At 31.9% G+C, this 17,513-nt stretch overlaps 1 protein-coding gene across 5 annotated transcripts in view; it reads right to left on the reverse strand.

The window, feature by feature from the left end:
* Positions 1-53: 53 nt before the first annotated feature.
* Positions 54-17,513, reverse strand: part of LOC135844923 (rhotekin-like) — an 81,554-nt gene continuing 64,094 nt past the window's right edge. For all 5 annotated transcript variants that reach the window (XM_065363315.1, XM_065363318.1, XM_065363317.1 and 2 more), the window contains 8 exons: positions 9,398-9,585; positions 8,963-9,178; positions 8,681-8,860; positions 4,161-4,255; positions 3,754-4,010; positions 838-986; positions 623-732; positions 54-539 (listed from right to left, as the gene is read on the reverse strand). In XM_065363315.1, the coding sequence (XP_065219387.1) occupies positions 325-539; positions 623-732; positions 838-986; positions 3,754-4,010; positions 4,161-4,255; positions 8,681-8,860; positions 8,963-9,178; positions 9,398-9,585 (1,410 nt within the window). In that variant the 3' untranslated portion in view covers positions 54-324. The remainder of the gene's footprint in view (positions 540-622; positions 733-837; positions 987-3,753; positions 4,011-4,160; positions 4,256-8,680; positions 8,861-8,962; positions 9,179-9,397; positions 9,586-17,513) is intronic.

The raw sequence follows: 17,513 nt of genomic DNA on the forward strand, positions 1-17,513 counted from the left end.
GAACCCAAATTTTAAATTCAAACTTTGCGAAGGAAAAAACACACAGAGCCAAATTATAACAAAAGCACATATTTAATATGAAAATCGCGTAAAAATCGAACATAATTTACAAAATAAATTTATACGAATGAAAGTACACACAATTGAAGAAAGAAGAAAAAAAAGAAAGAAAAAAGAAAAAAAGTATACAAACAAAAATAATTCGGTTCATCTGCATCTATATACATAATACAATATCTGATACATAGAGTTCATTCAACACGAAAATAACTCAGTCTTGATAAATAATAACCAACGGTGGTGTTGACGTTGAGGCTATTGTTTTCATCGATGATTTTTACTGAAAGGCCACGCAGATAATCTGCTCACACGAGGTTTCGTGAACGAACTCGTACTCAATGAACGTTCTCTGAATGGAGGAGAATTGGCCACCGATGACGAAGACGAAGATGAAGACGAATTCACACTAGCAGCCGATGAAAATCCGTACGCTTGATTAACGCCGCAATTTTTACTATAGTCTCTGTTGACGTCTAAATCTGTAAATTGACAATGTACGTGGAGAGAGTTAGTTAACAACACACCTCTAGGTACGAGTAATAAAAATCTTGCGATAATTTACCTATAATAGGAGTTTCATCGTACAAAGAACCATGTCTGGATGCTACGTAAGAATGACGATCGGGTTCGTTCATTTGTATTTCCATCAACTGATCGGCGGCTTGTTTCCACCTGAAATCATTAAACGTGTCAATGACGTAAAAATACAAATTATAATTACTATAAGCGTACAGCGTTGAATGAGTTAATTCGTAGAATAAACATTACACTACGTACTTCTGACTGTCGGAAATATGTTGAGCTAGATGCTCGTACCATTTGCTTCTTTGGTCGGCTGTTTCGAAACGGATTATCGAATTGTTCGCGTTGTATTCGCTGAAAATTTCCAAGTCTAGGGAAGATTTTTTCACGGTGACAACGGTGTTCTGAAATTAAGACGAAAAATCAGTCATTAAACTTTGTAGAGAGTAGGAGAAAAAATAACGAGAGAATCGCTTCAGCTTTAATTGTACATATTGGGTAGTTTTGAATTCAAACGAAGTAGGGAGAGGGACGAGGAGGGAACTACAAACTTGACCTATGACAAAAAATTAAGAAAGTTGATTTTTAATCCTATAACATCATATTTTTTTTATAAAATAATTGGAGGTTCATAAAGCAGGAACAATTAAATCTGCTAAAATCATCTTAGAGTTGCTCAAGTAAAATAAAACTTTCCTGACAGTTCAAAAAAACATTTTAAAATTGTGGATTTATTTCAAAATGATTTTTCAGCTTTGGAATTTGTTTTTCATTTAGGGTTACTTTATTTCGTCTATTTTTTTCAACTATTCCCAATGTTTCAACTTTTTAAAAGTTTTAAAAATTGATTCCAATTATTCAATTATCTCTAAATTTTTGCGTATTTTTGGAAATTTTTTCATTATTATGACAAGTGTCAAAAAAATGCTTCAGTATTTCGACAGTTTGACAAATTGTCAAAACCCACAATACTGCAAAAAGAATCGTGTATTTTTTTCCATTTTCAATATTATTTCGTATAATCAACGCTTTTCAATATTTTTTTCAATTTTTCTAGTATTTATATCATTTTTTTAGCGAAACGAAACAAAATTCAATTTTTCTCAGCAAAAAACATTTTGATTTCTCAAGTATTTTTTTTACAGTTTTTGTTTTTTTAAATACATATTTTTTTACATTTCAAGTATTTCACCAATTTTTTGATCAAAACGTGCCAATTTTTTTATCAAAAAAAAGTGCTGATTACCTTTACAAAAAAAGTATCCCAATTTCATTAATAACCAAAAATCTAATTTTTTTAAATACCTAAAAAAATGTGTCAATTTTTCAAATAAAAAATAAATATGTCCATTTTTTAAATTAAAAAAATGTGTCAATTTTCCAAATAAAAAAGTGTGTCAATTTTTCAAATAAAAAATAATTATGTCTATTTTTTAAATTAAAAAAATGTGTCAATTTTTTGAATAAAAAATGTGTCAAATTTTCAAATAAAAAAATGTGTTAATTTTTTGAATAAAAAATACCTAATTATGTACCTACATTTTATTACAAAAATGTGTCAATTTTTTAAATAAAAAAATGTGTCAACTTTTTAAATAAAAAAAAGTGCAATTTTTTAAAATTAAAAATGAAAAATGTTCCAATTTTATCAAATTAAAATATTATTTTTGCAAAAAATGTGTCAAATGTTTACAAAAAAAAGGTGTGTTAATTTTCTTATCAAGAAATGTGCCACTTTTTTCTCTATCAAAAAATGTGGTGCTAATTTTTTTTGCAAAAAAATGTGCTAATTTATTACCAAAAAAATGCCAACTTACTCAATACTTTTGACTAAAAAAACATCTCAATTTCTTTACTCAACACAAATGGTATTTTCATCCATCAAAAAATGTGTATAAAAAAATGTGCCAATTTCTCAAAGCGAAAAATGATGACAATTCTTTTTTTACCAAAAAAATGAGCTAATTAATTTTTCAAAGCAAAGAATGTGCCTATTTTTTTTTTAGCTAAAATGTGCCAATTTCTTTTAACAAAAAATAAGCAAATTTCATCTTTCATCAAAAAATAATACAATTTATTTTCAAAAATGTGCCAATATTTTAGCATAAAATGTGCAAATTCTTCACTAAAAAGTGTGCAAATTTTTTAACCCAGAAAACATTTTTTTTCTACATCAAAAAATGATTATTTTATTTTTTGATCAAAAAGTACATCATTTTCCGTAATAAAAAATACCCTATTTAAAAAAAAAACAAAAAATGTGCCGATTTTTCAAATACTACTGTGTCAATTTTCTGGCTGAAATACTTCAATTTTTCAACCAAAAAATGCTCCGATTCTTTAAACAAAAAAATACTCTACCTTTTTTATTTCAATTTTTCAAGTATAAAAATAATCTCAATGCTTTGAGCAAAAAATTCAGGTTTTTACAAATTTCAAAAAATAAGTAAAATAAGGACCTAATTATCTCATAAAAAATGTTTTCAATTCTTGCAATAGTATATTTTTTAAAATCATTTTTCCAAAAATGCCTAACTTTTTAAAAATAAATTACATTTGCTAAAAAATGAACATCAGGTAAGTTTTCACATTTTACCAAAATAAAAACATCATCTCAAATTTTGCGTTTATTTTATTTTATTTTTCATCTTTGAATGAATTATTGAATGAATGAATCTTCAGAAAAAAATTGATTTGTTCAACATTTTCAACTCCATCATCCCTCAAAAAAAAGTGAAACGTCATTTCATTTAAAAAAAATTAGTTCAATTTTTTAAAGTTAGAACTGGGATTTTTCATCTCAAAGTATGAAACGAAGAAGGGGGTGGACAGAAGGGACATATCATGAAAATTAGGATGAAAATTCAAAAAAACACTTTTGTTCGATTTTTCAAGCATTTTGTAATCACAATTCGCAACGCAAAATGTTCAACAGTGTTGCCATTCTTTTCGAAAATAATTTCTCTCGCTTTTGCATCCTAATTTTTTCAAATTTTTCGATCTATTCGAAGGCACCCAAGTAATCAGAAAGTGATTTACACACATCACATAATTTCCCTAATAAAAAACCCTCCGCCCTTCTCGTATGCAAACCTGAGACAGTGAGACTCGACTGGACTTGGAAGCTGGAGCGATACACTTTCTAGCTAAACGATCAGCTCAGGAGCTTACCTTATTCACACTAATACTGGCATCCGGTTCTTTATCTTCCGAATAACGCTCGTAACTGGTCCATAGGCGAAGTTTAAACGCTAAAAGTTGTGCCCAGCATTTAATCCAGGTTCTTTTATCTTTGCTGGCGCTAGCTTTTATACACGATTCCGGTACGTGAACAAATGAGGAATATACTTCCTGCGTCATACAACTCGGCTGAGCGGCCAAACGACAACAAAAGTGTCCAAACAAAGGTAATTGGTTTCTTCCGTTTTCTGCGTGGAAAAAAAAGAGAGTATATAAATCGACTGTTTCGCAATTTCCCGATATATTATGTTAATAAGGGAGACAGAGTGAAAAAAAATACACTTTACGAATCATTTAAAAATAAAAGACTCTTATTGGCAAGTTTACAAAATACAGACCTGTATTTTCTATTTTAAGGTCGAATGTACGAACGTTGTCATTTGTGTCATCTAGAGTCAGATAAGCCGATGCCATTAATTCGAAATTTGGACCGCTGAAACATACACAAAGTAATGCGAAACATTAGACATTGCGATGAAGAGAAATACATACTTATACAACTGAGCAAGTTTTCGAGAAAATGGTGAATTGGGGAATGGGGATCACAACGAACGGAAAATACCCGAGTAAAGTAGACAGTAGACGCTAAATGGTACATAAAATTGGCGAGTCGACATATTGCACACTGTCGCGACAATACACGTGTTTGGCAAACAAAAACACGCGAATTTTTAAGATAACTAACGAATTATTTATCGTAATTTTACCAGGGCTTTTTTTATTCGCATTACGCGAGAATTTTTTAAGAAAACTATGAATTGCACGGTTCGAGAATTTATTCGCCGAAATAATTCGTCAAATTAATGAATCACTGGGGTCATTTCATGCCAAGTTGGCTCAAATTTTCCACAAAGGTCTTGGGATTTCATTTGAAATTTCTCGTAGGCTTATCTCATCGCGAAAATGAAGAAGTTTTCGTTATACATCAACTTACGTGAGAGTTTGAAGAGAAGAGGACGATGAAGGGGAAATGTGTTCTTCTATAATTATTAATGTATTGACGATTAAGAGAGAGTACATAAAAAATTCAGAATCAAACATGAAATTTGAAAGGTTCGAAGCCCAAATGAATTTTCAAAATAAGTGCCAAAGTTAAAAGCTGCCATTTAAAAATCTGAAAAAATTGCATCGAAAAACTTTCAAATTCAATTTTTTAACAAACTAATTTTCAAAATGGGATTTTAAAATTAGGTACCAAAAATTCCTCAATTTTGATCAAAATTTAAAAATTATTCAAAAAAAAAAGTAAAAGAGCATATTGATTTTTATCAATTTGAAGGGACTAAATTAGAATACTTCTACATCATTTCGATCTGTATCTTTGAACATGGTCAAAATACCCCCCAAAAAATTGGACTTGACCTGTCAATGTCCATCTAACATTTTCACTATTTTTTAAAAATTAAAAAAACACGAAAAAAAGTGTGTCATGGCAATTTTTACCAATTTTATGAGGGTGTTGAGTTGAAAATTTATGTATTTTTGAATTTGACAAAAACATCTTGAAAATGAAATATTGACGAATTTATTTCATAAAAAAGGGAACTTCTTGATCTAATTTATGCTCTGATTTGAACGCAACCAAGCTAGATTCACAGAGCACGTCCTGAAACCCCTGTAAACTAAATTTCAATGCTAAAGGTTTTTTTAGGGGGGGGGGGGGGAGAAAAAAAGGAGAGATTTCTAGTAAATTTTTGAAAATTTTAAAAATTCAAAAAAGCTGTTTTTATGACGATATTTTAATTTTTTCATAATTTTTTCTGCACCAAATGAACCAGTATAAGGCGATCTTTACTTCATTTCACTGCTCCTCACCCCAAACTTTTTGCAAACTGTCATTTCTAAACCATTTCTGAACCCTCCGGTGAGTTATCCATTTTCTCAAGAAATTTTTAATTGCTCTGAAAGGGCCAAAAATAAACTTTAGCACTCATAACTTTTGGTTGGTGCTCATTGGGCAGTCTCTCGACCATTTTGAGTGATTATTCCAGAACAGTGTTGCCATATTGGGCAATTCGAAACTGTCATAATCGCTCAAAAAGTGTCTGTGGGCAACAGATCGCAAATTGAGCAATTTGAGATGAGCCCTCTTCGAAAAATGGGGCTCCAAAAAAAATTTCTTTAGTTTTGTCAAGATAAAGATACTTTTCTCGATTGGTATGAACTACGAACACTTGGGCCTGTGTTGGAATTTTCACCAAAAATGATCCAATTTTCCTAAGTAATTATTTTTTTTTTTAAATCAATATTGGTGAAAAAATTGAAATTTTGTTAAATTGATTGATGAAGCTGAAAATTGGTTTATGTTCTACTTTTGAATCTCCGAGTCGATTGGTGATAGTTTCGAACCATTCCAGAGTCTCCAGCGTATTTTCAAAATTCTTTAGTTTTCAAAAAAAATGCTCAATTTTCAAAAATATCAAGAAAATATAAAGTTGAGATTTGGTGATTTTGAGAGACAACGAATATAGTCGGGGGGGCCGCATAAGGATCACTTGCATCCCCCTGCCGATCCTCCGGGACAACTTTTTTCTCGAAAGGGGAGTCCTAAGGAACATTTCTAGTACTTGTCCTCAAAAAAAAGGTGGCCCTACTTACAAAATGGCGGCCATTTTGATTGACAGGTCAACCGAAATCACAGATTTTTTTAAACCGTACATACAAAGGTGGATCGAAAGAGCAGGCAAAAATTCGTCACCTGTCAAAATTTCAAGTGCCTAAAGTGCCTTTTTCGATTTTTAGTGAATTTTCAAAAATTAAATTTTGCCCAAAATATGGGAAAAAATCAAAATTTTACCAAATTAACTTAGAAAGCTGAAATTTAAGATATACCCTATTTTCGACCTGCCAAATTGATTGGAAACTGTTTCAAACCGTTTTGAGAAGTTCTGGAGCCTCCAGCAGATTTTCGAAACTCGAAATTTCCTCAAAATTTTATTAAATGGAGTTGGAAAGCCGAAATTAATTCTTCAAACTAATTTCAATGAGGTATCAAGTCGACTGCGGGTAAATTTCAAGTCGTTTTGGAGCCTCCAGCGATTTTTCGAAAATTACTGGAGCTGCCAGTAGATTTTTGAAACTCGAAATTTCATCAAGTGGAGTGGAAAACCGAAATTAATTCTTCAAACTAATTTCAAGTCATTTTGGAGCTTCCAGCAATTTTTTGAAAATCACTGGAGCCTCCAGCAATTTTTTGAAAATCACTGGAGCCTCCAGTAAATTTTTGAAATTTGAAATTTCCCCAAAATTTCATCAAAATAGAGATGGAAAGCTGAAATGAACTATACACTCAAATTTTAACACCCTCTGAAGACGACTTCAGGTGGGTTCAAGTAATTTTGGAGCCTCCAGTGACTTTTTGAAAAGTTTCATGGCGTTTTCAGGAGAATAGAAATTTCCAAGAAGTAGCTGGAAGCTTCAAAACCACTTGAAACCACCAGCAGTCGACTTCATATTATTACGAATTGAAAATTGAAATTAGTTTGCAGAGTAAATTTCGGCTTGCTAACCCCATTTGATGAAATTTTGGGAAAATTTCAAGTTTCAAAAACCTATTGGAAGCTCCAGTGATTTTCAAAAAATTGCTGGAGGCTCCAAAACGACTTGAAAATAGTTTGCAGAATTAATCTCGGCTTTCCAACTCCATTTGATGAAATTTGGTGGGAATTTCGAGTTTCAAAAATCTACTAGCAACTCCAGTAATTTTCAAAAAATCCCTGGAGGCTCCAAAACGACTTGAAATTTACCTGCAGTCGACTTCATAGTTCATTGAAATTAATTTGAAGAATTAATTTCGGCTTTCCAACTCCATTTGATGAAATTTTGTGGAAATTTCGAGTTTCGAAAATCTGCTGGAGGCTCCAGAACTGTTCAAAACGGTTTGAAACAGTTTCCAATCGATTTGGCAGGTCGAAAATAGGGTATATCCTGAATTTCAGCTTTCTAAGTAAATTTGGTAAAATTTTGATTTTTTTCTCACATTTTGAGCAAAATTTGATTTTTGAAAATTCACCAAAAATCGAAAAAGGCACTTGAGCACTTGAAATTTTGACAGGTGATGAATTTTTGCCTGCTCTTTCGATCTACTTTTGCACGGTTTAAAAAATTTCATGCTAGTCCTATGTTGGAACGCAAAATCTGCGATTTCTGTTGACCTGTCAATCAAAATGGCCGCCATTTTGTAACTAGGGCCACTTTTTTTTCAGGACCTTTGAGAGAAAAGTTGTCCCGGAGGATCGGCAGGGAGTGCGAATGATCCTTATGCGAGCCCCCCGACTATTTATCTCAGCCTTACATGGTCAATTGGTCTCACAAACACCCCCATCGAATATAGAAAAAAACACACAAACAATTCGGCGAATTCAGCTTCATCGCGTCTTATCACGTACCTAAGCACGTAAATTACACGCGATAATAATAATTATTACGATATTTCAAATATGTACCAGTCAACGTATTCAACGCGTATGGAAATTACGCATTTGATAAGGTAAAAAACCGTCGAATACAACAACCTTTGATTAGAAAACCCCATAAACTCGTGACCAAATACACGATTCGAATACCTATAGGTGAATTAATCGACGGTAATGCGATCTATTTACGGATATGTACTCGTATATGAATTTAGAATGCGGTAATATAGCAATAGCAATAGCAATAGCAAACAATAAATTGTCGCAGGTGAATGGTGATTCGCTACAGGTATGGAGTAAATACATAAAAATATGTACTGTACTCTTCCTTAATATACAAGGTAGGTAGTACGATGATGTGTACTAAGAAACTTGACACTGGATAAGGCGAATTTTAGTTCACGTGGAACCGGTTAGGTACCTATCGTGTAAATTACACTTACATTTTTCCGGCGTTTAGTTCATCTCTCAAACTGGCTGCTAATTTCTTGCCGACGGTTCGACTAATAGAGGTATGAATGGTGTTTTTAATACGTCTTGGTGCGCTGGCAATGCTCAGATCGTCTTGAAGCATATGACTGTATACTTCCAATTTCACTTTGAAATCCGCTGAGATTTTATTGCTAAAAGGTAATATGACGTGTTAGTTACTCGTACAATAGAAAATAACACAGGTAATCTCGAATCGTTCTCCTTATAGGTAGGTAGGTAAAGTAGATACTTACAATATCAAAGAATCAGGAAATGTGAGATCAGTTGATGAGCGATCAACCGGACACAGCAAAGAAGTATCGTACATTTCCGTGCCAACTTTGACCAAACAAAATACAGCGAATCTGCGATAATCTCCCTTATTCTTGAAATGATCGGTATCTCTCCAAATTAAAGGTATACGTAAATCGGATAGCGATAATCTGCCACTACAGGCACGATGTGCGGAGCTGTAAAAAAAAAAACAAATTTGTCTCAGAAAATACATACATACATACATACATTTATTACAGTGATTTTTTTTTATAGCAGAACCACATTCCAAGATTGTAATGTAATTAACCGTTTTCAACACGTCTTTGATGTTTGATTCGTATAAGACGACGATGTGTACATTTATCGCGTCATGTTAGATTATTATGTATTATTATTCGCAGATGAGTGCTTACTTCGTTTTTGGAATTTCTCGTTTGCGTTTTTGCAATTCGGTCAAATAAGCGGTCATACGTTCGTTGGACATCACCAGGTTCTTGGATGCTTCCAAGGCTTGTGTCTGGTGTTTACAAGCGGTGAGAAGTTTCGTCGCACCTTCGCGCATTTTTATCTCCAGTTCGATCTTTTGTTCCAAGTCATACTCCTGAAAAAATAAAAATACAGAATGTGATTAATTAAAATGACAAATTAAAGCGATAAATATGACGAAGCAATTTACAAATTCTATGGTGGGTATTTTTGAACAAATCATTGAGTGGTTATGAATCGATCGATTATTTTTTTTCAGCGTTCTTTGAAATTGCACTGAGGCATGGTAAATGATCGAGGGGGGGGAGGAGGAGGAGTGATTTTTAATTCCAAAAAGAGTTCAATCTTCTCACATATAAAGCATACTAATGATCTTTGAAATCAATAAAATGAATCCAGATCATTGAGAAAACTTTAACTTTTTTTCAAATGCTGCGAAATATATTTTCAGCGAGAAAAAAATGAAAAATTAGGAGCTGGAAAATTTTAGAATTTATGTTTTTTTTGCAATTTAAAAACTGAAAAAAAATATTGTATAAAATCCACGATGCAAAACTATACGAATCAGACGAAATATAGAAAGTCAAAAAAAATCAACAAATTGAATATTGAAAACTGAAGCCCAGAAAAGCTTTCAATATTGAAGGTTCTAGTCCTATTTTCAGTTCTCTGCCACTGAAAATTGTATTTTCAAGGAGAGAAATCGAGATTTTAAACGGATCATTTTTTTTCAAATTTGCATTAATTTTTTTCTAGGGTGATTTGATTTGTAAAAAACAAACAAAACACTGAGAAACAATTTTAAAATTTCGAATAAATTTTCAATTTCTCTACACAATTTTGAAATTTTAACCTGAGATTGAGGAAAATTAATATTTTTTCACATACATATTTGGGTTGTTATTTTCTAAATTTTGCCAAAAATCGAAAAATTAACTTGGTCGGATTAAAATGTGACTCATAATCTGGAGACAGTGCTCTTTCAAAGATCCGAATTTCAGCTCAAATGGAGTTGAAGGGTTGTAAAGGTTCCCTTGCTGATATTAGAGGAACTGTCTTGATGCACGATTTAGACAGGTTTTTGAAAATACTTCTATCCAGTTATACGTAGGTAATATTCAAGTTGCATTATTTCAATTGTTCAATTTTTAGAGTGGAAGAGACATTTTCAGATTTTTTCCATAACTTCAGAAAACACTGGGAAAAAATTCACAAAATTCAAGCGTTCAAAACTTATAGGTACGTAGGTACCTAAAACTTTGAGATTTCACCTTTCCTTGATTTATTATCATCCCAAGTAAAAATCGGAAGAAATTTATATTACCTACCCATTGAAAGAAATTGTAAAGTTTATACATATGCATGTTTACAAAATATACATAATTCAATGTTTTACGAAGATGGGGGAAGGGGTAAAAATTTTTATTTGAATGTTTCCAGTATTTTTTCCAGTTAAATCACTCGAAAAATGTTTAAAAAATCATTTCAAAAGATGGAGAATAAATTTAAAATTTCAAAGACTAGAAAATTAAAAATTGAAGCATTTTTTCAAATATTGAATTTTTTGGAGGGGGGGAGGGGAAGAGGCCACAATTTTTTCTGATTTTTTTTCTTTCAACACAAAAACAGGACTTTACTGGACACTCCTCAATTTCGGAAGAGAGGGGAGAGGGGGGAGAGGGGGGGGAGAAAAGGTCAACATTCTTCAGATCGAAACATTTTTCGGCCAAATTTTTCAATTTCAGACCTCATACACATTTTTTTCCAAAAAAAAAGTGATTTCAGTAATCAAAAAACATCCAAAAAGTCACCAAAAATGAAAAAAAAATCGTGCTTTTTTCCTACATTATTATTTTGAATGGTATTAATTCGATTCATCCCCCCCCCCCCCCTTGTATGAAAATTTTTCAAAGAAAAACAAAAACCAGCAAAAAAAACTTTTTTTTGTGACTTTCTTCCATGCACTTTTTCAGCTTTGATTGTTTGAAAATTAAATTCAAAAACAGAAGAAAATATTTTCTTTTCCAAGCAAGGGGGGGGGGAGAAAGTTTTTGAAAATTTACGATTTCGAGGAGTTAGAAAATTAATTTCCCTCAATTTATTTTAATTTCAATCTCCCATCATACTATACAAAAAAAGTGGTATTTCTTCCTAGTCAGTATATTATTTTATAGAATTTTGGTAGTTTTTTCGTATTTTTTAAGCCATTTTCATGGTATTTAAAAAACGGATTTTTTTTAATCACTACTTTTTTTCAACAAAATTTTCAGAATGCTCACCTCTCGACCCCTCCCCCCTCTTCTACACACAAAAAATTAACGAAGTCAAATTTTTCACAGGAAAATTTCCAAAGACATTGAAATTTGAAGTAAATGTTTATGCAAAGTATTTCTCAATTTCATCAAAAATAAACTTTTTTTCAATAATTTGAAGATTTTTGTTGCAAGTTTGAATTTTTTTCATTTTTTTACCACTTTTTTGACTAAATGCACTATTTTTCACTACTTTCACTACCCGTTTTTTTTTGTTGAAAAAATCACTACTTTTTCACTATTGTTTTTTCAAACAAATTTTCAGAAAGCTCTCCACTCGACCCCCCCCCCCCTCCATACAAAAAAAATTAACAAAGTCAAATTTTTCACAGGAAAATTTTCAAAAAAATTAGGATTTGAAGAAAATTTGTATACAAAGTATTTTGAGACTATTTTTGCAATATTTTGATAAAAAAGCGAGACTTTGAAATTCTTGGCCAAAAGCAAAACTTGAGCAATGTTAGCAAGAAGCTATTTTTTCAAGGCAAGCTCTTCAGTAATCTTTGTCAAAAATCTACCATATTATGCGATTTTTTTTAGCAAAAAAATAGGCTGATTTCCGTAACCAAAATTCCTCCACACCACCTGCGGATGAGAAGGGGTCCATCAATTCTGCTTATCATTTGCTACGTTTACTCATTATTTACAAAAATACAAAAATAAACTCGAACTAAAATCGATAAAAATCATGTTTTTCTGTTCGCTTTTTCTTATCAAAATAAGTGCTTTTTTCGCAGCATATACAACGATCTATTGAAAAACTCTATATCTAGGTAAAATATCTGAATCGTAAAAACTATCGACACACGTATAAACATGCTATTTGATTAAAACCAATTCAATTTTCAATTTTACAATACGATTTTTTTTCCAATTTCCGCAATTAAATGAAACGATATTCCACATACTTGATGTGCTGTATTATGTACGATGAGGCAATACGCTATATTATAAATTATTGATCAATATTTTATTTACTTTTTTATTTCGAAAATTACACATACATATGATTACAACTGGCGACGCTTATGACACCGTTCGTTGTTGAGCTACCGGATTAAGTAATATGTAGAATTGCATCTGTTCGAGTACAAAATGTAGAAATGGTTACCCACTGCTTCTTTATTTTATTACACAAAAACTCTGCGACAGCTCGAAATACCAAAATAATCTTCGCAGAGACACACGCATTCGAGTAAGTATAATAATTTTTGAATGACATATGATTCCGGAAAACGTACCTACCGGAGTTGGAAATACGTACTATTTAGTTTCATAGACGTGAAGCGTGCTCAAAAGAGGACGTATGCCGATGAGAGGTACGGATATCCACGTATACTTTTTATTTTTGGACGACTGTTTCGAATTCGTCGTATGTCTGCGATTAAAAATCATCTCTTATAGCAGATGTTTGTATAGCATTAAACGTTTCATTTCATCGAAGAGAAGAAAAATCTTCTGGTGCTAGACACATCGAATCATTCCCTAACTTAACACATTTTATCTTTGCATAAATGACTCGATAGTTTTACTCATCTAGAAAGCAAAAGCTTCTCACTTCTGCAGAGAGAGAGATATAGGTCAAAAATGGTGTCATGAAATACTAAAAGTTCCGAAATTAAACATGGCTTCTTAAAGGTATATCTACTCGTATTTAAAATTAATCCAGCAAAGAAGACTACCAAAAATAGCTACGTGTATTGAAAACTTATGAGATCACTGCGTTGTATTACGAATGTGATAAATATAACCATGGCATATATCTCCCTAGTGTATTATTTATGAAAAATGATAACACTATCGATTGTAAACAAATAATCTGAGAGGAAATTCTATTACGCAAATCCATAGTGCTTCGTCTCTTCGGGTACGAATAAATATAATTGAAAAATTCACCTCTATCGGGTCGTATATATTTATGTATAGCCTATCTTGAATAAAATATTACGTAACAGGTGTATCTGTATTATAATTCTACCTTCTTCGTAAATCCATTAACTCTTTTGTACCTCATCGGTACTGTACTCGGTGGCATTACGAAATACTTGGCTTAAAAATAATATAAAGGTTTGTATGCGAACGATTATTATACTCGTAAAGAAGAGATAGGTATCCTCTGGTGAAGATTTTCCTTCTTCTTTTTGTTTACAGTCTGTTGCTTTGTTTGTAGACGAATTAAATTTTTTGTTGTCGGTTTAAATGAAAAGACCGAAAATCTATTTTTGTTTTAACGCTGATGCGCGCTTCGAACCATCATTAAGTACCTACTATCTGTGTAGTACGTACTTCCTTTTTTCACTTCTTTTTACTCGGTCGGTTCGGTCGTTCAGGTTATTTAAAAAACCGGTCATGGCGAACGAATAAGGCGATGAATTATTAATTTTTCGTTCGCCTTTATCGAGTATTTTTTTCGGATTTTCCGCCGCATTGGAATATGTGTTATTAGACGACATAATCTTCATTTCGAGTATCGTTTCAATACTCTTAGAAATAACCCAGGTAGGTACTTATGTGTTTGTGTGACTCGAATCGTCGATTAGTATTTCAATTTAGGGTGGGCAAGGAGCAAGGCACAGGGAGGCAGACACACGTTCTTCGTTCACGTGTGTAAGTATATAAAGTACAAATAGAGCGGAAGTTTTGAAAAAATATTCCATTAAGAGGATCCAAAAAAAGAGAATAGGGTAATTTTCAAACGAGACAAAATGCTACCGTGATTTAAAAGGTCTTGTAGGTTCTGGTAGGTAGAATGCACGACGAGTATATCGCATATAGCTAAATGGAATAGAGATGTATGTTACGATGTGCATCGTAACACGTGTTATACGTCTTGTAAATCACAGCAGTTGCAAGCTACACCTAAAAGCATTGTAATTTATCGTTTACATCTGGTCTTTCACCTTTATGGCGTCGTTTTGATTTTATTGAGGCTCTTGAAAAGCCAACATTGTGTTTGATCTGCCTACGACGACGATATTGCACGCTACGTTCAAATTCGAGTATCTTTCATTCGATTGATTGAAGAATGAAGGGAGGACGAGGTGGGCTTTGGAATTGGAAGATTATAGAGTTTCATCATTTTTTATACTGATGGTGAGAATTGGTAGTAGGTGAAATGGGTGCAGATATTGGGAGTAAAAGGAGGATTATGATTTTTGAAACCGTGCCCAAAAGTGCACGACTGTCTCATACTAGAGGTTCCTATGTACTTCCTACTTTACGTCATCGTGTTGCCGGAAGTTTTCCTAGTTCGAAAGCTTGGCGAAGCTGTCATTCTAGAAGAGGATTCAGGGTGCTGAATTCATTTTAAATGTTGTTTCGATATTACGTATACAGTGGATGAAAATCTGGATAAACATTTATAAAATTGAGACCAAAACTGAAATTTTTCAAAAAAATAATGTTTTTGTAAAAATTTGATTTTGAAAACTGTAATTTTGATCTTGAACGAAGCCATTTTGTTCAAAAAAGACATCGATTGAGGTGGGTTGGAATGTTCTTTTTACAAGTTTGAAATCTGGAGTGATGTGAAATTACTGGAGAAAAGTGAACTTTTGCTAAAGTCGTGTGGGGGGGAGGGAGGGTTAACCTTAGAACATGAACAATATGAACATGTTTTCAGATTTTCATTTTCTAAGTTTGCAATTTTTTGCAGAAAATTAATGCACCAATCAACTATTTTCGCTATTTTTAAAAATAAGCTAGAAATCGAAAAGTCAACATCGACAGCTCAAAATTTGATTCTGAGGTTTGGGTGATGTGGCCTTTCAGTGAGCAGAATTTTAGCTCAATTGGAGTGGTTGCGTTCGTAAAGTTCCCTTACAAGGGAAAAATGGAGTAAAAATTTGCAAGGAAATCTCAAAAATGGAGAAAAGCTCAAGTCGCAACAACTTAAAATAATACACGAATTTACCACAAAAATCGCTATTTCATTGCTCCTTCGACCAAATTTTTTGCGGAAATACCCCTTTAGCTTATAAAATAACTTGAATTCAAGACTGAAAATCTCCCATCGCGAAAGAAACTTCGGGCAAGAATTTTTTTCAGTTCTTTCACAATTTAAAGAGAGAAAGAGGAATCAAGTCAAAATTATTATTCACAACAAAATTGAATTTTTCGGGTCCAGAAAACTTTTTTAAAAAATCTGAAAAAAAATAATTTAATCGAAAAAAATGGGGGAAAACGGGATTTTTTGCAATTTTCCGAAATGGTAGGGTTTTTAAAAGAACTATTTTCAAGGTTTCAATTTGGGAGAAAAAGGGACAGAAATCGAATCAAAATTTTACTCAAGCGAAAATTTTTTTATTCTCAAAAAGACCTGGAAACAATTAAAATTTCTCAAAAACAACAACAATAAAAACAAAAAATTAAAAAGCGAATATTTAAATGGAAACATTCAAAATTTGATTTTTTTAAAAAGGAGGATAGAAGGATTTTTTTAAAGCAGGATAACTGAATGCACAAGCAAAAAGTAGAACAAAAGAAGAGAGAATGACCCCCATAAAAAATTTAAAATTTAAATAATGTAATTAAGAACAAAAATGAGAATTCAATTTGAAGAAGCTACTTCAAAAACTTTTTTGAAAATGTAATTTAAAAAAAAATGAAGAACAGATGTTGTCATTTTTAAAAAAATTTACTAGGTACCTACTACATTTGATAAAATAATGAAATACCTTGAATCAAAAACTACAGAAATATTTCAACAACATAACAACCTCCTATGTAAATTATGTATTAGGTCAAATACTTGAGTGATTAACCACCTTTTGCATTTTTTTTTTTTTTTTTTTTAGAATTTAACTGTATTATTGGCAGAAAAAAAATGAGAAACTAGTCTATAAACTGAGAATCTTTTTTTCAATCGAAATATAATCAGTGAGGTGAAAAAAATTGACAAATAAATTGATTATATTTTGATTCATTTGACAGAACAAAATGTTTGTATTTTCATGAAAGGAATTCCTTTTCGTTTTTTAAAAATTAATTCTTTTATTCGTTATGATGATACTCGTATTGAAAAATGTTTAAAAAATGTAAAAAATTTTTTTGGTCTTAGTTTCCATTTTTTGTTTGTTTTTGTTTTGTTGTTGTTGTTGTTGTTGTTGTTGCTGTTTTTTAAGCATCCTATTTGGCAACGATTTCAGCCAAATATTTTGTTTAAATTTCAAAAAACATGCTCATTCGTTAAAATCGCTCCAAATTTTATTAAAAATGTTTTTAAAATTTAGTGAAATTCTCTCAAAAAAATTACGTATTTAAACATCTTTATTTTCATACTTTAGAAAATTTCAAATGCTCGCACAAAACAGAATTTTCAAAAATCATTTGAACTGCCACTCTCCCCCCCCCCGTTCTTTCTCCTCCTTAGCAATTTTCATCTGATTTTCGAAATAATTCTGTTGAGTATCGTGCAAGATTTTTCTTTTCAACAACCCTACTAAAAAACACCAACCTAATAAACCAAATCTGAACCCCTTTCTTCACGGGTGTAATATCCTGCAATTATAAACATCCTCCCCTCCAAAAAAAAAATGTTATTTTTCAGGTTCTCAAGTAAGTAGATATCTAAAAAAAAAAAAAAAAAAAAAATGCACAACTTATACAATCAGAACATTCGAATCAACAAAATTTCATCTTTAATGCTCGGGGGATCGAAAAATATGGTATAGGAATACCAAATTTCAACTTTGTAGGTCAATCTGGTAAAATTTCATTTTTTCCACTTTTT

The sequence above is a fragment of the Planococcus citri genome, chromosome 4 (assembly GCF_950023065.1).
Source record: "Planococcus citri chromosome 4, ihPlaCitr1.1, whole genome shotgun sequence".
Lineage (NCBI taxonomy): Eukaryota > Metazoa > Arthropoda > Insecta > Hemiptera > Pseudococcidae > Planococcus > Planococcus citri.